Below are 25,599 nucleotides of genomic sequence, written 5' to 3'. Positions count from 1 at the left end.
CGACATGGCGTTTTAACATCTCACTGCTAAACGACGCGGAGTTTGACAAAATTATAAGAAAAGAGTGGGCAGACTTTTTGGAAATAAATGACTCTCCAGACTTATCTCCATCTCTTCTCTGGGAAGCTGGGAAAGCAGTAATTAGAGGTAAAATTATATCATATTCATCTTATAAAACGAAACAGGATCAAAATTTTGAAAAAAGACTTGGAAGATAAAATTAAACAACTGACGGATGAGTACGCAATAAACCCAAATAACCAAATATGGACTGACTTACAAAATACAAAAATACAGTTAGATGATATGTTATCCAAAAAGACAGAGTTTATAATACAACAATTGAGATACAACAACTTTGAATAGAATAACAAATCAGGTACATTTCTTGCAAACCAACTTCAACGCAATTGGGAAAAATCTCTTATAACGGCTATTAAAGGGACAACTGGTGAATGCACACAATCACCAGAAGAAATTAATCAAATTTTTTATAACTATTATCGCAACCTATACTCAGAAACTAACAAGCCTAACCCTGAGCATATTGAGTCATTCCTCAGTAGCTTAAATATACCTCAGTTAACTACTGAATATAAAGATATGTTAGATGCGCCACTTACTATGAACGAGTTGTACAGTGCTCTAGATAGTATGCCTAATGGCAGAGCACCTGGCCCGGATGGTTATCCGGCTATATTTTTTAAGCACTTCTGGTTAATGCTTGCTCCACTATTCTTAAGAGTAGTAACAGAAATTAAAACTAATGGTTACATATGCCCACACATGAATACAGCAGCAATTAAACTTTTATTAAAGCCAGAAAAAGACCCCACCCTTCCATCAAGTTACTGTCCGATTTCACTAATTAACACTGATATTAAAATTATCACTAAGGCTTTCACATCTAGACGAGAAACAGTAATCTCGACAATCATTCATAGCGACCAAACAGGTATATTAAAGGTTGTCACTCTACTAATAATATTAGGAGGCTCTTTAACCTTATTAGCATGTCACAGCGGCATGATAAAAAGGCAGTTATTATATCATTGGATGCAGAAAAAGCTTTCGACAAAGTTAACTGGTCCTTCCTCTTTGCTGTTTTAAATAAATTTGGCTTTGGGAAGTCATTTATTCACTGTGTGTCAGTATTATATGATTCTCCTAAAGCTACAGTTACTATTAATGGGATTATATCTCAGAGTTTTACTCTACAGAGAGGCACAAGACAGGAATGCCCACTGTCCCCTTTATTATTTGCAATATTTATTGAGCCGCTTGCATTAGCTATACGCCAGGAAAGAAGGATTCAAGGTATTCACTTTGGGGTAACAGAACACAAAATTAATTTATATGCCGATGATATTTTACTTTATTTAGAAAACCCTGCTATTTCGTTAGGGGAAGTATTTAACTTAATAACTAAATTCTCACATTTATCAGATTATTCTATTAACTGGACAAAATCAACACTACTACCTATTACAGAAAATTCATGGAACCCTGCAAGCTAGGAACCACACTACTCATTTCCTATAGGTAATTTAAAATACTTAGGCATAAAAATCTCACCTAAATTAACTGATTTAATTCATTTAAACTTTACTCCACTTCTGGATAACATTTATAGTGACTTGGAGCGCTGGAATAATCTTCCTATTTCTCTAATAGGATGAATAGTGATAGAGAGTATCCTATATTTTTGTACTGCGTGTTCCAATAAATTGAAGTTGCGTTTCTGGTGAAGGGGTTCCCTTGCAAGGGTTTATTCAGAAATTTCTGATAACACAAATGAAGTCACCCAAGCAGTGATCCGTTCCAAATGTGTGTCTCCAACTCGAGCACACAGCACATTTATTGAAATACAGTGTTCACAGGAAATTGCCTCTCCCCTCCCCTCAGCAAGTTCTCATAGGTACAAAATCAGATTAGACTTCGACAGCAGTATACCAGCTTGTCCTTGGACTTTCTTTGACCGAACAGAAACTCCTACAAACTCTACTCCCTTAGATAGTAGAAAAGAAACCTGTTACCTTCCTCTTTCCCAGGCAAGAGAGACAGATAAGAAAACAATCGACAGCATTATTCATTGAGCTATACTGAGTTAACATAATTATACCTACATCTACACAGTTATAACTAAATTCAAAACAGTTAAAATATAAAGTAAAACAGTAAAAATGTTAACAATAGCCACCATTAAAATGAAAGTTTTACCCAAAATAATTATTTTTTCTCAATGATTCCATTCAAATCTACGTCTCACTGGTTCCAGTCGTTGGACTCGGCCGTTACAAAATTTTACTGGAATAAAAAAAAAGCAAAGATTAGTCTATCTACTCTTCAGAAAAATAAATCCAAAGGAGGTCTAGAGGCACCAAATTTTATGCACTACTATATAGCTAACCAGCTACAATATATCATTCTATGGGCACAACCTAACGGAGATAGTAACGGTTGGCTGGAACTAGAACAGAAGGATTATAATAACCTCAGACTTCTAGATTTACTCTTCATTACAACATCGATTAGGCGACATAATTGTTTTAAAAACCTTATTGATTTCCGCCACCCTGACTGCCTGGTGGAAGGCACTAGAAATTACAAAAGCCCAAGTGGAGCCCTGCGGGCTTTATCCCCTATGGCATAACCCCGACTTTCAACTTAACAACCAATCGTTTTATTTAGGTGTGTGGGAGCAGAAAGGAATTACACATCTCCACCATCTTTTTTTTAGATAATATGTTTATATCATATACATCCTTGCTCCAAAAATACAAAATAAAAAACTGAAATTTTTTACATTATCTGCAAGTTAAAAGTATGATAAAGAAACAAATTCCAACACTTCGGGGTACACTCCAACCGCCTGTTTTAGCTAAAGATATTACCAAGCTTTCTCCGACAACAAAAAACATCTAAAAAATATATAAGTAACTTTCATATACTGATAAAATGTCTTTACCCATCTCGAAATGGGAGACAGACTTGTCTATAGCGCCGGAATCTGACTTTTGGATTCAAGTTTGTGAAAACGTATTTAAAATGACAAAACACACAAATTTACAACTTATCCAATATAAAATTATTCATAGAACATACATTACTCAATATATGATGAAGAAAATGGGACTCTCAGACTCCGACATTTGTCTCCAGTGTTTACAAAACACTACAGACACTTATTTTCATGCTTTATGGTTATGCACTCCGGTTATGTATTTCTGGACTAAAGTCTTAGAAAAACTTTCCGCTATCTTGGACTGTAGGATATCTTTATCTCCAAACTTGTGTTTGCTAGGTGACCTAACAATAACTGACTTACCACATTAACAACTTCAATCTACACTTGTAGCCCTTACTATCGCCAAAAAACCCAATTCTTGTTAACTGGAAAAATAAACAAACTCTGAATATCGACCAATGGTCTAACCTCCTCATAAATCACAATTTAATGGAAAAAATATCTGCCTCAAATAAAAACCAAATATCTAAATTTATAGAAACATGGTCTACGTCTATAGAATATTTGAACCTAAATCTGGTTACTTAATTCTGCCTGTTAGCGAGAGCCACCATATCGCGATAACTTACATTGCTGTTTCTGTTTTTGGCAATTTGTAACTAATGGTTGTGTTTTTATAGTCAGGAACCCAGTTGCTGCCAGCAGTATCGAGCAGACTACATCAAACGACACCTTAATCACCAACTCCTCAAGGCCCGGGCGACACGGTTCGGGGGCCTGTGGGCCGCCGGGGTGCCCCGTGGTTCCCTCTCTCCTCCCCCTTGCTGCCTCTCTGTCCCTTCTCCCTCGTCACCCTTCCTCCTCCTCTCTCCCTCTCTCTGCGGCCCTGCCACTGCCCCTTGCCCTTTTTGTTGTCTCCCCTCTTTGGTGGAGATTTTCATGCATGCCAGATCCACCACACCAGCATCTATCGAAACTCAGACACAATCTGCTTCTTCCTCTGGTCGTTGAATCGGTGGAGGCTGGTGTCTGTGGATCTCACTCTGCTTAGTCTGTCCTTCCTTCCTTTCCTCAGTCTCTCCTTTGGTCTCTTGAGGTCTGCCTGATTTGTTGGAATTTAGATGTTTCTGGGGTTGATGTGAAGGACTCTGGTTGGTGGCCCGGTGGGTGGTGTCTGGTCGGTGCTGGATTTCACTTTCCTTTCTTTTCTTTGGTCCTTCCTCGGGTCTCCTGACGGCCTCACAACTCTGGCTGGAAGTGTTCGATTTAGGTGAACGGTATGGGATTTTTTAATAGGTTTTAGGTGAACTAATGAATACACACTCACATACACGCACATGCACATACACATTCTCACCCACATACAAAATAACAATATATTAAAAAAAGAAGAAAGGAAAAAGAAGAAAAAAAAAAGAAATCCTACAGTCCAAGATAGCGAAAAGCTTTTCTACGACTTAAGTCCAGGAATACACAACTGGAGTGCGCAACCATAAAGCATGAAAATTAATGTCGGCAGTTGAGCTGTGTGATACTTGAGATTTTTGTGTCAATCGATACCAAGTAAATACTGGTGCCAATATCGTCGATACCGATACCAAGTACTTTTAGGTTAATAAAATATTTATGTTATTTTAAATAATTTGTCCTATTAAATCACTTTGTTGGTTTTTTTTGCAAATTAAACTTTCTTGTTCATAAATATGCCATAATATAATATCCTCAACGGAAACATACCAGGGCTGTTATTTAAATTTGTAAAGTAGTAATAATCTTCATATACTTAGTTCCTGTCACTCTTCTGCACCCAAAAGTCAGCCAAAGTTCCTCTAGTCTAGTTACATTAAATAAACAATACTTACATGTTGTGCTTAATGTGCTACACTAATATCTAGCTCAACTAGTAGTTGGAAAAGTGTTTGTTACCACCAGTGCCACCCACCGCTGTCATTGGCTGGCCGACACATGCGCGTGTGCTACAAAAGTATTGCGTGACGGACCCATGACAAACCAAAATTAAAAAATGAATGTAAAATATTGATACTAGCGCTACGTTAGTATCAATTCTATCGATACTTGGATCGATCTGCACAGCCCTAGTGTTTTGAGAACAGTAGAGACAGATTTGTATTGAGTAATGTATGTTCTACGAAGGATTTTATGTTGGATAAGTTGTAAACTTGTGTGTTTTGTCATTTTGAATACGTTTTCACAAATATGAATCCAAAAATCTGATTCCAGCGCTATAGAAAGGTATGTCTCCCATTTCGAGATAGGTAAATACATTTTATCTGTGTACGAAAGTAAAATATTTTTTTAGAGTTTTTTTGTTGTTGTCGGAGAAAGCTTTGCAATATCTTTAGGTAAAACAGGCGGTTGGAGCCTTACCCCGAAGTGTTGGAATTTGTTTCTTAACCATATTTTTGACTTGCAGATAATGTAAAAACTTTCAATTTTGTATTTTGTATTTTTGGAGCAAGTTTGTATATGACATAAACATATTAATTGAGAAAAGATGGTGAAAGTGTGTAATTCCTTTCTGCTCCCACACACCTGAATGAAACTACTATTACTCCTGTACAAATCTATTGTCACCCGGAGATAGTAGTAAGTGTTTACTTTTTTAAAACTGTTAATAGTAATAGTGCTAAGTTGAAAGTCGGGCTTGTGCCAGAAGTGAGAGAGCCCTGCAGGGCTCCAATTGGGATTTTGTAATTTCTAATGGCTAGTTAACTAAATAGTAGTAATTTGGCTTTTGTAATTTCAATACTAATAGGGTAGTTGGCTGCCCTTTTGGCCAACTCAACAATGACCCTTACCTTATGGATGCTAATGGTGCCTGTGGATTAATTTAGTCAGGTTCCATGAATGTGAAGTGAAATCCGCGCAAGCATTTTAAATTTGGCCCATTTATTGACCGTAGGCTGCAGTGGTACGTTACTTCCTTCCTGCGCCATTAGTTAAAAGCAGGGTCACAACAGACATGGACGCAAGTGCGACACAGGAGAGTGAGGCAAGCTTACTTGGACCTTTGAACTGCAAGTTTATTTATAATAAGAGCAAAGGCAGGAGTTTTGACAAGAACTGAGTGATTTGTACCTTGTGTAAAAATAATTTTCCGTAATGTCCTAGAATTCAAATTCTTTATTTAGGGACCTTTAGCAGATCTGAGATTAAAATAGATTAAATAATTTAAAATCCTGTAATTAATTGGATTAATTTATTTAACCGCCTGACAGCACTACGATTAAAAATTAACTAATAAATCGTACAATTTTCACTGTTCACAATTAATCAAATTGTTCTACTTCTGCTTTTGTGTTTTTCTTAAATTAAAGCGTCAACTTTCAGATTTAAATTCATTAGAGTTTTAAAAATATTATTCAGTTAACTCCTCCGTGAGTCATCACCTTATCGTAGTGGTTGGGTTTGCGTGTCCCAATGAGCCTAGGAGCTATGTTGTCTGAGGCTGTCCCTGGTAGGGTCACCCATTGCAAACAGGTCCTAGGTAAGGGACCAGACAAAGCATGGCTCAAAAAGACCCCTATGATGAACGTCAATTTTGGATTGCGGTTTCCCTTGCCCGGACGCGGGTGACTGGGGCCCCAGTCTGGAGCCAGGTCTGGAGGCGGGGCTCAAAGGTGTGTATCTGGTGGCCGGGCCTATACTCATGGGGCCCGGCCGGGCACAGCCCGAAAAGGCAACATGGGTCCCCCTTCCCATGGGCTCACCACCTGTGGGAGGGGCCAAAGGGGTCGGTGCGCAGTGAGCTGAGCGGCAGCCAAAGGCGAGGACCGTGGCAGTCCGACCCCCGGCTACTGAAGCTAGCTCCGGGGACATGGAATATCACCTCTCTGGCACAAAAGGAGCCCAAGCTGGTGTGTGAGGCCGAGAAGTTCCGACTCGATAAAGTTGGACTCACCACCAGACACAACTTGAGTTCTGGTACCAATCGTCTCGAGAGGGATTGGACTCTCTTCCGCTCTGGAGTTGCTCACGGTGAGAGGCGCAGAGCATGTGTGGGCATACTTATTGCCCCCCCGGCTTGGCACCTGTACATTGAGGTTTACCCCGGTGGACGAGAGGGTAGCCTCACTCCGCCTTCGAGATAGGGTGAGAAGCTCGGTCATCCGGGAGGGACTCTGTGTCAAGCCGCTACTCCTCGACATTGAGGTTACTCTCAATCTCAGTTGAGGTGGCTCGGGCATCTGGTTCAGATGCCTCCTGGACGCCTCCCTGGAGAGGTGTTCAGGGCATGTCCCACCGGCGCGAAGCCCCAAGGACGACCTAGGACACTCTGGAGAGACTATGTCTCTCGGCTGGCCTGGGAAAGCCTTGGTGTCCCGTCGGAGGAGCTGGTTGAAATGGCTGGGGAGGAGTCACTGGTGGGAAGATGATTAAACATGGACTATTCAGGGTTTTACCTGCATTCAAAATTCGGAGGCGACCGCCTACAGCTAATTTTTGTGCCACCTCCAACCAGAGCGACTGATATTGCTCAACACAGCGCTCCAGCTGTGTTAACTGAGCACGGCAGCAACGTATTTTAACTGCAGTTGCAGAGTTGTGCCACTATGTTGGCGCTATATCAACAGCAGTGCGCCAGAAAGACCTGAAGCAACTACCGAAGAAGAAACAGATCACGGAGCATCTCCATTGCACAAGCTCATTTCCTGGTTTCAAGCGAACCAGAGGCGCCCTGCAACTGTCGCAAAATCATGAAAATACACTATATACAATAAACATAATCACAACGCTGAACTACATTTACAATTTAATATGTACTAGTGGATACATTGTTAATGATTGTAGTTTTTTTATTTTTTTTTTATTCACGAGCGCATACAGCTGCCGGGTCGCAATCGGGCCATCCACTTAATGAGAGCTCCAGCCAGTTGTACCCCGGAGCTTCGTCACTTCCCCGGCCCATGGTCATGGCTTCAGCTTCAGGAATGGCAGCTTCTCCATTCAGAATGAATCTGCGCTCGCGAAATCATGACAGCAATATTTCATCCATGGTGGTTTATATGAAATTGTAAATAAGGTTTAATGTTGTAAAATGCATAATGTTTGTAGTCTGTATATATCTAGGGTAGTTATGTAGCTGGCCAGCCGGCAGGCGCCTGGTTGTGACTCGCCACATCAAGCAATTGAAATTCATATTTTGAATCCTGGCAAAAACAGTGGCCGAAACTGCACTGCCACTCCTGAAATGTTATGGCAGAACCGTTTTAATGAATGAATGCTTTAATATGATAATAGTCATATTCTTATTGGAACTCCTAACTTAAAGTATGTTACCTGTAAAAGAAAGTGAGTCCGTTGAATTTACAGAATACGATACGATACAATATACTTTTATTTTCCCCGTGGGGAACTTTTTCCTGGACTCCGTCCAGCTGCAGTTACAGTAAAGAAGAAACAACAGAATAGAAAGAGATAAAATTAAAGTTAAATAAGAAGTGCAGCAATAAGAAACCTTCACAGAAGTATACATGTGTAGAGAAGTATATACATGACTGCACACACCCATATACACACACACACTCCTAAATATATATATATATATACGAGTATGTACAGCACGGCTGCATATATTCCACACCCACAACATTGCACCATATATCTATTGTACTGAGTTAATGTCGGTTGTTAAGCAGTTTGATGGATGTCGGCAGGAATGAGTTCTTGTAGCGGTTCAGCCTGGTTCTGGGGGCCCTGAATCTCCTGCCGGAAGGCAGTAGCTGGAACTCATGATGCAGAATGTGAGTCGGGTCAGTAACAATTTTCTGTGTCAGTCCGGTGACGGACCGCTCATAAAGCATCTGTAGGGAAGGATGATTCCTGACCCCCATGATCTTCATGGCAGTCCGCACCAGACCGGCAATCTGTGACCTTGACTGCACAGTCAGGTTGCCGTACCAGGCCGCAATGCCGTATCTGATGATACTTTCCAATGCAGCCCGGTAGAACAATAGCATGATCCTCTGCTCCACTCCATAGACCATAAGTCTGCGTAGGAAATAGAAACGCTGTTGGAGTTTGGAGCAGAGACTTCCAACATGTACCCTCCAGCTGAGTGTGTTGTCAATGTGGACCCCCAGATACCTGTATGAACCCACCTGGCTGATGTGATTGCTTTTAATGACAACTGGTCTGTGGTCACCAACAGTTTTTGGATCAAATATCACTTCCTCTGTCTTCCCCACATTGAGCACAAGATGATTTTGGTCACACCACTGCACAAATTTCTCTATTTCTGAGAAATAGTCCAGTGGGCTACCGCCGGCCTGCAGCAAGCTGACGATAGCTGTGTCATCAGAGAACTTAATGATAAAGTTCTCTGGGTGTGATGTCACACAATCATTTGTGTACAACGTGAAGAGGACCGGGAGCTGACGCAGCCCTGTGGGGCGCCTGTGCTTATCAATCTGGGTTCCGAGAGGGAGCTGTTGACCCTGACTTGCTGTGTGCGCTGTGTCAGGAAGGAGTGATACCACCTCGAGATGTACGGGTTCACATTCATCTCCTTTAGTTTACCCAAAAGCAGGTGCGGCTGCATAGTGTTAAATGCTGAGCTAAAGTCAACGAACAACACACGTGCATAAGCTTTAGGGCCGTCTAGGTGTTTGTTGACCAGATGTGTGATGCTGTTGATAGCATCGTCAGTGCTGCGACCCTGCTTGTAGGCAAACTGAAGGGAGTCTAAGTGTGCATCCACCTCGCATGCACGTCATAGTGTATGGTCAGGATTAGGGATGTTCGATACCAATTTGTTTCCGACCGGTACATACTCAACTATTGAGCAGTCATCAATACTGTTACCAAATACTTATACCACTAGTAGATACAATTCCCTACCCCAAAATGACAGATGAATTTAAAGAAAGACTTATATACCCCAATACATTATTATTTATCCTTAAAATTGCATGAAAATAATGGCAATTTTTTATTCCTGTAATTTCTCAATTCTAGTTCTTGATCGTAAAACAGGGAATACGATACCTTAAAATGAGACTGGTATCTGCACCTATACCTGGTAGTACCACCTCTACCTCAATTTGAGCCAGGAATGGTGGTATTTAGAGGGGCCGCAGGCGCACATGGCAGCCATCAGTCTGCCCCAGGTCAGCTGTGGCTACATTATATGTAGTTTACTGCCACCAGAGTGTGAATGTGTGAGTACATGATGCATAAGGTTTTTCTGATGAATTTTCAATTGGATCTCTTCAACAGGCTCGGCGCAGTAGATTTAAAAAAATGCATACAATTTATTTATTTGTAATTATTTTCCTTTAAAAAAAAAAAATCTCAAATTTTTTTCTTGCACAGATGGAATAGTTGGCCAGGTGTCTCAAGAATCATTCTTCTCCAGACTACAAACAGAGGGCAAAAAAGCAGAAGCTGAGTCAGAGGTCAGTGCTAAACTATTCAAATAACTTGACTTGTGAGTTTAATTTGTTAAGTGGCCAAGCTTGTAACTCAATTTACTTGAATGTTAAATCAGTGAAGTGGACACCTCTACAGTTTGTCCTTGTTACAAACATGAACTTTTGTAACTTTATTTAAAACTAATAAATTTGACTGTTTAAGTAAATTTTTGTCTTGTTATCAGTGCTTTATGGTTAAAGTTAATATTTTGCCCTCACAACACGTTCTCAGCTTTGTGCAGCGAGACACATAGTATGAAAAATGAAGCTCCAGAAGCTTTAAGGATTCATGTTGATCCTTTTACTATTTTCCTTCATAAAGAGGTTTGTCCTTAAACTTATTTTAATATTCTAAAATGCAATGAAATACTTGTGTATGTATTTATGGATTCTGATTTTAAATTATGTAAAGGGGAGTCTAGCTTGATAAATTTAGCTTCTTTCTGCCCCTTCTCAAACATGCATCTTATCATATTGTGCTTTTTATTTCTTTCCTTTGTTGTGTTTTTATTACTGTGCTTGATGAATACAAATCAAAATCAAATGACAAAGACTAAACTGATGTCTGTTCAAGAAGTCAGGGCCATATATAGAGAGAGTTTGCCCAACTCTGTTATCAGCCATATGTCATGCGGCCAGCAGTTGACCAATCATGCTGATTGGTCAACTGCTGGTCACATGACAAATCTTGTTACCCTGCTTGAAACAGAGTTGACCAAACTCTCTCTACGGCTCTGCAACAAGTGTAACAATGAGGCCCTCTACTGGACTAATAAGACACTACATCAGCAAAACTTATTTCACCACAAGTGTAATTCAGCTTGGATAGGCTCCAGAACACCCGAAACCCTTGTGAGGATAAGTGGTTCAAATAATAGATAATAATAATAATAGATTTATAATAATAATAATAATAATGAGTTTGTATCATCCACAAAACAGTCATTACACATAGGAGCAAGCTTGCACAATCTCACAACTATGTAAAAATATAGTAACTGGTATGTAGTAGTCATATTTAACATCTGTGGTATGACCTGAAATGTTTTTTAATTTTGTCCAACAAATACATATTTTCATTCTATTTTTACTTGTGTGGCTAGCTAGAATGTTTTGTTTATATAGCTAATTGTTTGCCCCATAACTTTGTTAGTTAGTTAGTTAAATGAGTGCCTTGCACGTTGGGGTACTAGCATATTTGATTTTGATTGTTTTTTTTAATTGGCACAATAAATCTTTACATACGGATTTTTAAAAATGTTTTTAAGACAAGTGTGATGTGTGCGCAGTTTAATGAGTTTCCGTCCATGTTAACTCTTTGACTGCCATAAACGTTATATAACGTTTAGTAAAAACCTACGGAGGGGCGCCGAGGACGTTAAAAGACGTTCACTATGTTTTTTTTTGTTTTTTTGGGAAACGGGTGGAGGAAAGCCTTGGGCAGCTGTGCTGAAAGTATCAAGCAGATCTAGTTAGTATAATGACTCGTTTTGGCCCCTAGATGGCAGCGATGACTCTCTTTGGACAAGATTGGGTGGGTGTCAGTAGAAGACGTGAGGCGGAGCTAGAGTGTTGAGGGGACAATGGCTGATGATGCAACAATGGCTGATGAAGCAACAATGGCGACCGGTTGCAAGCAGCTCACGCTTGAGCATTTTTTTCAAAGACGGAAAGCATCGATCAATACTAAAAAGCGCATTGATGTCGACGATGATGATGATTCCGAGCTTGACGCCAAAGTTGGAATCCTTGACGCGACCGTTATGATCACGTAGTAAGCCTCACCGGCTAGCGACGCTAACGCCGGAAAACGCGCAGCACAACCGACTGGGTACTTCTGCACAAGCGGACATTCGATCGGACGATGGAGAGTAGTCGAAAAGCATCGACCAATGCACATTGATGATGATGATGATGGTATGTCCCGAAGTTGACGCCACAGTTGGAAGCATTGACGCGGCCGTTATTCTCTCGTCATAAAGCCTCACCGGCTAGCGCTGCTAACGCCGGAAAACGCGGAGCTGCACAAGCGGACATTCGATCGGGCAATGGATGCATATTCATCGGAGGAGCGGGTACAGTCTGATCACGGAGAAGACACTGGTTCTGGACTACGATGCCACCATGAATGGAGTGGATAAGATGGATCAGAACATCTCTTACCACCCGGTATAGGAACCGAAGGACATGAGGAAGCCAGACGTAACACCACCGTAACGTAACCGTAGTATGATCCTGATAGTAGACTTGATGGCAACACACACTGCAGTATATACTTGCTATTCCCCGGAAAAAACGGCCGGCAAGAAAGTGTAGCTTCTGCACGCGAAGAGGCAATCGCAGTGAAACTAATCTGTTGTGCAAATCCTGTTGCGTCTCCTTGCACGCAGGGGATTGTTACACAAAAAGAAAAACTGTCGTTGAAACATCCACATAATTGTAAATAGTACCACAGTTGCACACATTTGTAAATAGTTTGCCAAATTGTTGTCAAATTGTTACACTGTTGAATGTAAATAAACGTATTTTGCTATCAAAAAACACTTTTTCATTCTTGGTGGTAGTGTTTTATAGAAGTAAAGCACTATTTAGGTGTTTGTGGCATCATTCATGGACAAAAAGAAGTGTAAAATTCACTAGAGTGCATGAAATAATATCGTTTCACTAAAAGCTTGATTTCTCCGTATTTTGGTCCAAAACAAGCGCATTTGGGTGAAACTAACCATTTTCTATTGTTGATTACTAAAGAACGGAATAAGGTTCTGATGAAAGATGAAAGTTCAATCTTTCATTTGGTAGTATGTGTGTTTCCATAGTCCAAACAGAAAATTTTCTGTGGACCTTGAAAGATCAGTCAAAATGCTTAAATCGGCTGGCACTCACAGCATCCCTTTTCTGAAAACGTCTGGCAGTCAGAGTTAAGACCCTCAAAATAAATTGTTTTTGTTTAGCTTTTTGACGAACAATGTGTTGCCACAGCAATAGTGTTCACGAAAAATCACAAAGTTACCGTTTCAACGTGAAGGCCTAAACGAGGGGTGTCAAACATACGGCCCGCGGGTCGGATTAGGCCCGCCGAGGGGTTTAATCCGGCCCATGAGACAATTTTGTAAAGTAAAAAAAAAATTCTAATGTCAGACAAATTAATCAGATGGCCACAATGAATACATATAAATTCATAATTTCACAAGCAGTCCTCAGATGAGCAATGCAACTTGTACACAGAAGCGTCCTGGATGTCAGTATTTTACACACAACCTAAAGTTAAAGTTTGTTGAATTATTATTATTTTTTTAATAATAGACCGACATAAACGTGTTGAGTAAGACACAAATTGGTAATATAGTTTCCTCCATGCGGCCCCTGAGTTAATATGAGTGGCCTAAACACTCTTGTTGTGTTGTTTACCCACTAGGACAGTGGTGTCAAAGTCCGGTCCTCGAGTCCTGCATGTTTTCGAGGCTTCCCACATTCAACACAGCTAATTCATATTTAAGATCATCAGCAAGCTCTGCATTAGCCTGATAATTATCCTGATCATTGAATCAGGTGTGTTGGAGTAGAGAAACCTCGAAAACATGCAGAATTTAGGCCCTCGCGGACCGGATCTTGACACATGTACGTTAGAAGAAAAAAAAACAAAGAAACATTTATTAGCTTTTGCCAGTAGGTGGCACTACCACTATAGATGAAAAATAATTTCATGGATGTCTTCAGGCCTGGACTGTCATCAAATATGTAAAATGTTGAGAAGATAGGATCATCTGGGTCAAGTTACAGCAGCTTTTATTGTTACAGTGAATCATCAGACTTTTCGGCACTGTAATGGCCACACCCTTTGCAGAAAAGTCACAATATTCTGTCTGAGGCATGATCAACATCTTAAGGCTTTTCTGACAATTTTTTAACTGGACCCGTTCTACGGGCTTGGCATAGCAGATACAAATGTTTTGTCACCACTATATGGCACTATATGTACAACCAAATATGATCATATATCTGTCTTTAGGCCGTGACTATTAATATAGTTGTGAAGTTTGGTCTTTTTTGGAGCTTATGCAGAGGAGTTTGAAAGCATTTTGTCTTGTCTTTGAATATATGAAACACAAAATGTAATGTCCCGCCCCATCACATAGTATTTCGAAAACTCAATATTTTTTCCTCTTTTGTCCCAATTAACATGGTACAGGCCAAGTTTAAAGTAAATCCGATGGCACGTCTAAATGTGCAAAAATTGGCAAAAATCTTAACTCACTTCCACTTTTATTTGAGCATATGGCTCCAAGAGACTTTTTTTTGTAGGTCTTAGGCTCCATCACATACCTGCAAAAACTCTCTTCTGAGCAAATATGAGGTAGGTCTTGGAGAAAAAACGTCAAAAGATAATACCATGTATTTCTTTTTTCCAGTCGGTGACTCTAGCACTTGTAGCAATTATTTGGGTTGCCATAATGGCTTAGGAGAAATTTAGACGGTACCGAGGGGAGTTGTAATTTCCTCAGCAACCTCTGGGGCACCACGTTGACTTTGCTTGTTTGTAGGAGCAAAATAAACGATAAAAATCCTATTATCAAGTATTCATAATCTGAAGTGGCTACTTTAGTTAATCATGGAGTTCTTTGCTTTCATAAGAGAATTACTAACACAAATGATTCGGAAAATGGAATTTCTAGACAACAAATTTATTTAATAAACACACATATATCATTCACAGTCTAACCTATTAATGAAACAGAATAAAAATGTGAATCAAAGATAAAAAGAAAACATGCAACCTAAGTAACTAAGATAAAAAGGGAATGAAAAAGGTAGATGGGGGATAAAGATGGAAGCGTTTGACCTGTCAATTATTTTATGTTTGAATAAAAGCGTTGCACCAGTACTATATGGTCAGATTGCAATGACAGCGCACTCACGGACTGGACGGGAGTCTCTGGCTGCTGGCGAGGTGCACGCGTGGCGTGGAGGCCGCGGCAGGTCCTTAGCTGGTGCACGTCCCGGTTGGTGGTGATGTACTTGCGCGTTTGAGAGGCCGCAGTCAGTTGGTGTGGGTGCTGCGGGGCGCCTCGGGCTCACGGCTGGACAGACACGCGCGTTTTGGGGATGTGCAGGGTGGTTGCGAGTCCTTGCTTAATGCATGCTTTGGGAGCGTGTGGTGTCTCAAGTCCGGGGCTCAAAGGAAGAAGCCACGTGGTCACCCTCAGCGACCACGTTTCTAGTGATGATCAGGAAGAGTTCATGGGGCCAGACATGAGGTGAAGAGCAGGCGGGGAATTGCGCAGGAAGTTAAGAGAGAGTCCTTGAGCAGTTCATAGGGCGAAGGAGAGGGGAAGAGAGCAGGAAAGAGAGAGAGACTCCTTCGCGCGCTGGCTTTTAAACTGTGTCCCAGGGGGCCGGCAGTTTGGTCCCGCCTCTTCCGTGCGCATGAAGCAGACTTGGTCGACTGAGACCAAGCTTTTGGGATAGTATTTGATAATTTTTTATCAGAATTGACAAGCCAGATGCTTGATTTATCATTCTGAACACATTTCAAACATTACCGCGATCATAAAGTTATTGAATCCACTAAGCTTACTAATTAGCTAAACTTAGGTGGCTACAGAAATTACACACATCATTAATTTGAGATAGACATACAGGTTGTGTACAAAGATAAACAACAGGAGTCACTTGATGTCAGTCAAGTACATAGAGTCCCGAATGATGTCGACTTCAGATTAATTAGGAGCGGCAGGATTCTTGAGGATAACCAATAGTGTCCGCTGGAGGGCACTGTTGTACTATATAACTTCCAAGGGGCATTATTTCCAAAAAAACACATGGCTAATTCCTGTGGATAGACCAGACCACAAAATATGGTCTGGGGACTGCTTATCAGACAGGTTTTCAGGTCTGTCGGAGCTGTGATATGCGTTTCCTGGGGGTTATAAACGAAATCCAGTCCCTGCTGGAGGGAAACTCAAAGAGTCCTTTTTTAACTGAAAACACAAGAGTTAAGACACGCACACACATTCCCCGGGGGGAAGTGTTTAAAAATAAAATAAAATGGGAAAATTAAGGGTGTCGGGCAATATTCATTACACACTACAATGAAATATAAGTCCGTAGATGTCTTCAGGAATGGACTCTCATTAAATGTGTGAAATTTTGAGAAGCTTTTGTCACAGTGAATCAGCAGACATTGTGGAACCGTAATTGCCATGTCACAATATTTAATATTTGATCAACATGTTAAGTATTTTCTGGCAAACTCGGCACATTAGAGAAAAACTTGAAGAATGACATTTCTTGTACAACCAAATTTTACCATGTAGATGTTTTCAGACCGTGAAGTGGTGTATCCAAGAATCTTATGTCGCTGAGATCATCTTAACGATTATTTCTCAATCCCGACAATTAATCTGCCATAACGGTGTCGTGTGTGCTTGTTCCTAGCTGCGCATGTGCATTTCGAGTGTTTGTAGTATGTAGCCGCAGAGCTTCGGACTCAGCCATTCATCGTTGTAGCTCCACCAATCTCACCGCATACTTTGAAAATGGCTGAGAGCGACTGCAGAGACTGTTGAAGATGATAATGAAGATGAGCTTGTACGTTCTTGGCATTTGATAGGTATTTCTCCCGGACGAGCTGGAGAGCTGGTAGGATGGTCTTCCGCATGTGCATTTTTTAAAAAGTGACAAAGGGACGTCGTCTTCTACTTTTCGAGAAGATCCTTGAAAACACCTTTACAATGTGAAGTTTGGGATTTGTACCAGGGGAGTTATTAAGCATTTCCTTTTTTGTGATGAAGGAAATACGAAAGGCACAATTTGATGCCCCGCCCTTGTCATATAATATTTCAAAAACTCGAGATTTTTTCCCCCCAGTTGTTGTCCCTGGTCTTGAAATGATACAGGCCAAATTTGAGGTCAATCGGATGAAAACTGTTAGAAAAGCGGGCAAAAAGTACGACCCCTGTGAGTGTACAAAAATGGGCCAAAATTGGACATTCAAAAAAATCATAGCTCACTGCCTGTTCATTTTAGGATAGGGCTTCTACTGACTTTTTGTACATCTCACGGTGCTACACATGCCTGCTGTTTTGTAACCCTAGGTCAAATGTGACGGGATAGTGCTCCATTAGGAGTCGCTACAGAGACATTTTACAGTTATCATTTATGACAACTTTAACTCTTTGACCGCCAAAAACTTTTAATAACGTTTAGTAAAATCCAAATGAGTGCCGCCAAAAACGTTAAAAGACGTTAACTATGTTTTTTAATGGAAACGGGTGGAGGAAAGCCTTGGCCAGCTGCGCTCAAAGTATCAAGCAGATCGAGTTAGTATAATGACTATTTATGGGCACTAGATGGCAGCGATGACTCTCTTAGGACAAGATCGGGTAGGAGTCAGTAGTAGAAGACGTGAGGTGGAGCTAGAGTGTTGAGGGGAGAATGGCTGAGGAAGCGAAAATGGCGACCGGTTGCAAGCAGCTCACGCTTGAGCATTTTTTTCAAAGACGAAAAACATCGACCAGTGCTAAAGAGCACATTGATGATGATGATGGTGACTCCGAGGTTGACGCCGAAGTTGGAAGCGTTGACGCAGCGGCTTCGATCACGTCGTAAAGCCTCACCGGCTAGCGATGCTAACGCCGGAAAACGTGGTGCACAACCGAGTACTTCTGCACAGGCGGATGTTCAATTGGACGATGAAGAGTACCCTGAGTCCAATGCATATTCATCGGAGGAGTGGGTACAGTTTGATCACGTAGTAAGCCTCACCGGCTAGCGACGCTAACGCCGGAAAACGCGCAGCACAACCGACTGGGTACTTCTGCACAAGCGGACATTCGATCGGACGATGGAGAGTAGTCGAAAAGCATCGACCAATGCACATTGATGATGATGATGATGGTATGTCCCGAAGTTGACGCCACAGTTGGAAGCATTGACGCGGCCGTTATTCTCTCGTCATAAAGCCTCACCGGCTAGCGCTGCTAACGCCGGAAAACGCGGAGCTGCACAAGCGGACATTCGATCGGGCGATGGATGCATATTCATCGGAGGAGCGGGTACAGTCTGATCACGGAGAAGACACTGTTTCTGGACTACGATGCCATCATGAATGGAGTGGATAAGATGGATCAGAACATCTCTTACCACCCGGTATAGGAACTGAAGGACATGAGGAAGCCAGACGTAACACCAGGTCACCCGTATCATGATCCTGAGAGTAGACTTGATGACAACATGGCCAAACACACACTGCAGTACATACTTGCTACTCCCCGGAAAAAAACGCCGGCAAGAAAGTGTAGGGTCTACACGCGAAGGGGCAATCGCAGTGAAACTAATCTGTGGTGCAAATCCTGTTTGACCGGACCCAACGGGAAGCTTCCGTCCCCGACCGGCACTCCGCTGGTCGCCTCCCAAGCGCCGTCAGCCTGCCGCCCAACCCCATTCCCTTCATGTACGTTCTGTTTCTCTGTCTGGTTCCCCCTTGTCCTCCGTCTCCCATTCACCCGATCCACGGCAGCCTCAAGTCAACTCGCCTCTGCCCCGCCAAGTCTCCTCGCCTCTGCCACGGTAGTCTCAAGCCCATGTTCCTGGTCAGGTGGCGCAAGATCCGCGGCTGCTTCAGGATCCACACCAGGCGGCGCACGGCCCGCGGCCGTCCTCTGATCTTGTTTTGGCGGCACAAACCATGCCTTCTGGTCCTGACTGGCCCCGCCAAGCACTTCTCATTTGGCGTCCGGGACGCCCTCCTGACTGGCCCTGCATGGCACTTCTTGTTTGGCGTCTGAACGCCCCTTTCGGGCTGGCCCTGATGGCCTCTTTTTTTTTTGGGTGCTTTTTTTGTCTTTTTGTGCTTTGTGAGACTTCTGGGAGCTGTCCCTTGAGGGGTGGGGAGTTGGAGGTACTATCTTGTTTCGGTTCTGTGTGGTTGGGTTTTTGTTTGATTTTGGGTGTTCTTGTTGTCCTTTGTGTGATCTCTGTGTTTTGTTATGTTTCCCCTGTGTGGTTCACCTGTGTTTGCCTGCCCTTCCTCGCGTGTCAACTAATCAGTGCCCTCAACTACTTGTGTCTTGCCCAAGTGTGTATCGTCATGTCATTTAGTGTTGGTGTATTTATGCTGCATTCGAAAATGGTCGGAAGTTGAATTGATTTTTCCAAGTTCCGACTTGAAAGCGTTCAAGGCGAAAGTAAACAACCAAAATGGCGTATAGTGATAATTTAGTTATTTTATTTTGGACCTCAAAACTCATTTTGACCTCCAGCAAACTGGCTTTCTCGCTATTTTGCTCCATTTATTGTTTTAATCTTATTTCATAAGCATTTCATACAGTTCAGTAGTTGTAGATCATTATGTAGGCTGCAAATCCCGGAGCGGCAGAGCAGGGGATTAAGGTATTCGTTTCTTTTGTTTTACACTTGGAAAAGATCGCATGGACCTTAGGCTGAGAAAATAACGACGTCACGACGGATGGCCTGGATATCAGCAGTGAGAAGAAATGATCTCACTTTCAAAAAAGGGTTTCCCCACGTGTGTTTGTTCTCTGCATTTTCATAAAGGTAAGGGAAACTTTTAATGGCATTTTGAATAACATTACAAAATGTATTACTTGTATTCTATAATTATTTATTGTTTTGTACTTTTCACACCAAAGTCACAGTCAGAATACTTTGATGTCCGCATTCCTATACATTAACATCCAGTCACTGAACACACTTCCTAGGCAATACTGACATCTAGGGGTATATCAATACAATTTATTTAAATTATTATCTTTATTATTAAAAAGACAAATGTAAACAGCCATATTCAGCTATCAATCAGCAATGTGGAAGCACTGGTATGACCGCCTCTTTTAAATTGTTGCGTGTACGTGCGTGTGTGTGCGTGCGTGCGTGTGTGTTGTTTTTAAAGGATTGTAGTTTGAGCATAGTATGATCCAGTGTGAAAATCAAACCTAATGTGTGTTTCAGGTGAGCCAGCATATAAAATGATGGAGAGTGACCCAGACTGGGCCCCATCCCTACATCTTGGACACACATCTATCAAACCAACAGACCCTGACGCTCTGTGAGACAAAGGATGCGGGAGGAGACACGGAAACAGACCCTTCAAGCAGCAGAGACGGATACACCATGATGTTTTCCCAAGGACTGCATACATTTCATGATATGGTGTCATTTCTGTATGCAAATTTGAGACACAGTCCACAAGGTAATGCGACACCAGTTTGTGGAGGCCTTTGGATACAGTTTCAGTGATTATTGACTGCTTTGAGATATTTCCAGAAAAAACATCAAACCTGAAAGCACGTGCCCAAATGTTCTCCAGCTATAAGCATAGCCACACCATGAAATATTTAATAAGTTTGACACCAAAAGGAGCCTTTTTTTGTCAAAAGGCTGGGAAGGCCGTACAGATTATGCTGAACAGTGGTTTCCTTGACAAGTTGACTGGGGACCTAGTCTTGGCTATGACCAGTTTCGACGGGGGAGCTCAGCTCGACAGAACAACGGCAGCAGCAGAAATTATTGCAAAAACACCGAGAGGACTGGGAAGTAGAAAAACACTTGGTTGAAAAAGTGTGAGAAAGCATCTATCAAACGCACTGTACTGTCTCCCGGTGTAGTTTTAACATAGTCCATGGTGGGCTGACAGATCTTAAGCAACATACTTCCAGTGGTCGACACATGCGGAATACTGTACAAGGTACAACTAGGGAGCCCTAGTAAAAATGTGCAATGCCAGAGATAGATATGGTATGTAAAGAATAATTCTTTAACCCTCTGATCAAGGTTAATATGGAAATGTGCAATGAATGTCAGTGTTGTATGGAAAAGTAAACACATAATAGTTTATTGGGTGTTATAAACAAGTAAAATTGATTGACAAGTACGTAAAAATAGATCATATATAAAAGTAACCATTGATGAATAATTTATACATAGCCTTACATTGATTACAAGTTAAAACAGGTATGTATATTTTTTTTACTGTACATGCAGTTGATATACAACACTATAAATATATACAGTATTAAAGAGTCCCCCCCCCCTAATTTAGACAGTTGATATACGACACCTTAAATATATACAGTAAAAAAAAACGTTTTTTGTTTGTTTTTGTTTTTACAAATTTAGAGGGGATTGCTGCAGAGGTAGCCATATCTATCACATTGTAAGCAGGGTTTGAGCTATAACTCAGATGACTGTGCTCTAAGGCTGACTGATTAGAACATTGAATGACGATGATAAAATATATGGAAAAAATAGTCTCCACTTAATGTGAAATTGAGCTAAACATAAGTTACAGGATGAATGTTCTGCTTATTACTTATTGTTTTATATTAATGTATACAGTTTTAACCAGCAGGAAAGGTTTCTGTTTGAGAGATACTTATTTTGATAAGTTAATTTTGTTAGTTTGTATTAAAGTAAATTTCTGGATCATAACTTTTCCATGCGTTAATATCATTCAGAAATATGCATTCTATTCAACTTGTTTCACCTACAAAAAAAGCAAAAAAATCAGGCCAGAAAGATTGAAGGCAATCAGGTCGGCCGTCCTTGTCGATAAGGTGTACCTTATTTATGTATAGCGTTGGCAACACTAGTTTCTATTTCACCTCTGCCTCCTAGTCTGTGCTGTCCTGCACCTGGGTCCTCAACTTCACTTCAAACCCTAACAGAATGGACCGACCACGACAAAAAAAAATGTCTGCAGCGCAAAACAAAATCCTAACCTGCGCTGTTAACTGATTTACTGTTTGTATTTTTGTTTGTCGTCACAAGTCAAAATGGCGGTCTTATGCTGCACATAATGTGCGCAAATAAGTAAAAACGGTATTGTCCATTAGCGTATGACGAATTTTATGGGGCCCCCTACTAGCTTGAGGCCCAAGGGAACTGCCTAGTTTTGCCTAATGGTAAGTCCGCCCCAGACTGCAGTGTGTCTGTACGTTTTGTTCTGCTCCAAACATTGCCTCCAGTGCTACTCACACTGGTGTATGGAAAGTGCGAAAGTTTGGTGGTAGTCGGAGGGGCCGTAGGCGCACACTGGCTGCCACGCTTCCGTCAGCCTGCCCCAGGGCAGCTGTGGTTACTTAAGTACACACCGCAGTGTAAATGTGTGAGTGCATGAATATTGTATCCATTACATTGTAAAGTGTCTTTGAGTGTCTAGAAAAGTGCTATATAAATCTGATGCATTATTATTATTATTATTATTATTATTATTATATACACGTACACATATCCTACTCCACACTCACACATATACACACAAACACAATATATTCCTGGTGCTACTTTCAACATACAGTCGTTATGGAAGAAAGACGAAAAAAGACATTCAGAAGACCAAAAAAAGAAAAAAAAAAGATTTTTTTTTTTTATAGAAATAGTAAGTAAATACTATATCCAATACATTAATTAAACTCAATAATACTAATAGTATTGGGCTAATTACAGGGCCTCAAATATTTGCTTCCAAACAAAATAAAACTGTTTTTGTTTATTATTGTCCGCTGATATAGTTCTCTCAATATTTAAATAATATTACATTAAAGATTTCCATTTACTTATTCCTGGAGGGTCTGTATTTTTCCAATGTTGTAACAATAACTTCTTATAAACTAATGAATAAAATTATTGTCATTAATTTATACTGGACTAGTCAAAGATTTTCATTGGTTGTAACTGAATATGTGTAAGATGTAAACATTCCTTCCATTTTATTTTGGAATAAAAACTTTGTATGTCCCTGTCCCAGCCATCATATATTTTACTTAATAAATCATTGCTATTTTTAACATTGATAAAGGATTTGTAAAGAGCACTTATAAATTAATTTTTCTGATTATGCTGATCCAAGAGGTACTTTACTGTTACTGGAACGCCGTTTTCTATATCACAGTTTTCTTTAATCCATTTTTTTAAACTGTGTATTTAAATAATTCAGAGTCTTTAAGCTTAAATACATCTTTTAATTTATCAATTGAAAATATTTTATTTGAAAAAATTACATCACCTTATCGTGGTGGAGGGGTTTGCGTGTCCCAATGAACCTGGGAGCTATGTTGTCCGGGGCTTCATGCCCCTGGTAGGGCCACCTATGGCAAACAGGTCCAGGTGAGGGACCAGACAAAGCATGGCTCAAATGACCCCAATGATGAACACAAACTTTGGATTTTCGTTTCCCTTGCCCGGACGCGGGTCACCGGGCCCCCCCTCTGGAGCTAGGCCTGGAGGTGGGGCTCGAAGGCGAGCGTCTGGCGGCCGGGCCTACACCCATGGGGCCCGGCCGGGCACAGCCCGAAAAGGCAACGTGGGTCCCCCTTCCCATGGGCTCACCACCGGTGGAAGGGGCCAAAGGGGTCAGGTGCGCAGTGAGTTGGGTGGCAGCCAAAGGCGGGGGCCTTGGCGGTCCGACCCTCGGCTACTGAAGCAAGTTCTGGGGACATGGAATGTCACCTCTCTGACAGGGAAGGAGCCCGAGCTGATGTGCGAGGCTGAGAAGTTCCAACTAGATATAGTCTGACTCACCTCCACACACGGCTTGGGTTCTGGTACCAATCCTCTCGAGAGGGGCTGGACCCTCTTCCACTCTGGAGTTGCCCACGGTGAGAGGCGCAGAGCAGGTGTGGGCATACTCATTGCCCCCCGGCTAGGCGCCTGTGCGTTGGGGTTTACCCCGGTGAACGAGAGGGTAGCCTCCCTCCGCCTACGGGTGGGGGGACGGGTCCTGACTGTTGTTTGTGCTTATGCACCGAACAACAGCTCAGAGTACCCACCCTTTCTGGAGTCCTTGGAGGGTGTGCTGGAGGGCGCTCCCCCCGGGGACTCCCTCGTTCTGCTGGGGGACTTCAACGCTCACGTGGGTAATGACAGTGAGACCTGGAGGGGCGTGATTGGGAGGAACGGCCCCCCCCGATCAAAACCCGAGCGGTATTTTGTTGTTGGACTTCTGTGCTCGTCACGGACTGACCATAACGAACACCATGTTCAAGCACAAGGGTGTCCATATGTGCACTTGGCACCAGGACACCCTAGGCCGCAGTTCGATGATCGACTTTGTAGTCGTGTCATCGGATTTGCGGCCGTATGTGTTGGACACTCGGGTTAAGAGAGGGGCAGAGCTGCCAACTGATCACCACCTGGTGGTGTGTTGGCTCCGATGGGGGGGTAAGATGCTGGTCCGACCAGGCAGGCCCAAACGTATTGTGAGGGTCTGCTGGGAACGTCTGGCAGAATCCCCTGTCAGAAAGAGTTTCAACGCCCACCTCCGGCAGAGCTTCTCCATTGTCCCGGGGGAGGCGGGGGACGTTGAGTCCGAATGGACCATGTTCCGTGCTTCCATTGTTGAAGCGGCCGATCGGAGCTGTGGCCGTAAGGTGGTTGGTGCCTGTCGGGGCGGCAATCCTCGAACCCGCTGGTGGACACCAGCGGTAAGGGATGCCGTCAAGCTGAAGAAGGAGTCCTATTGGGCCTTTTTGGCCTGTGGGACTCCGGAGGCTGCTGACAGGTACCGGCTGGCCAAGCGGAATGCGGCTTCGGTGGTCGCTGAGGCAAAAACTCGGACATGGGAGGAGTTCGTTGAGGCCATGGAGAACGACTTCCGGACGACTTTCTGGTAAATTCTGGTCCACCATCCGGCGTCTCAGGAGAGGAAAGCAGTGCGCCATTAACACTGTGTATAGTGGAGATGGGGTGCTGTTGACCTCGACTTGGGACGTCGTGAATCGGTGGGGAGAATACTTCGAAGACCTCCTCAATTCCACCAACACACCTTCCTTTGAGGAAGCAGGGTCTGGGGACTCTGAGGTGGGCCCCCCTATCTCTGGGGTCGAAGTCACTGAAGTGGTTGGAAAGCTTCTCGGTGGCAGGGCCTCGGGGGTGGATGAGGTTCGCCCGGAGTTCCTAAAGGCTCTGGATGTAGTGGGGCTGTCGTGGTTGACACGTCTCTACAACATCGCGTGGACATCAGGGACAGTGCCTCTGGATTGGCAGACCGGGGTGGTGGTTCCTCTTTTTAAGAAGAGGGACCGTAGGGTGTGTTCCAACTTTAGAGGGATCACACTCCTCAGCCTCTCAGGTAAGGTCTATTCGGGGATGCTGCAGAGGAGGATCCGTCGGGAAGTTGAATCTCGGATTCAGGAGGAGCAGTGTGGTTTTCGTCCCGGCCGTGGAACAGTGGACCAGCTC

General features: G+C 42.4%; 1 protein-coding gene across 1 annotated transcript in view; it reads left to right on the top strand.

Annotated features, from left to right (window-relative positions):
- LOC147170321 (uncharacterized) overlaps nt 1-20,817 on the top strand; it is a 103,854-nt gene extending 83,037 nt beyond the window's left edge. The window contains exons 6-7 of the mRNA XM_086082170.1: nt 10,304-10,386; nt 20,371-20,817. Coding sequence (XP_085938296.1) covers nt 10,304-10,386; nt 20,371-20,391 — 104 coding nt within the window. The 3' untranslated portion in view covers nt 20,392-20,817. The remainder of the gene's footprint in view (nt 1-10,303; nt 10,387-20,370) is intronic.
- Nucleotides 20,818-25,599: the final 4,782 nt, after the last annotated feature.

Source organism: Leptonotus elevatus, chromosome 8 (assembly GCF_054856555.1).
Source record: "Leptonotus elevatus isolate MCC_2025b chromosome 8, RoL_Lele_1.0, whole genome shotgun sequence".
Classification (NCBI taxonomy): Eukaryota; Metazoa; Chordata; class Actinopteri; order Syngnathiformes; family Syngnathidae; genus Leptonotus; species Leptonotus elevatus.
Note: the sequence above shows the minus strand (reverse complement) of the source record. Positions and strands in the feature narration are given on the sequence as shown.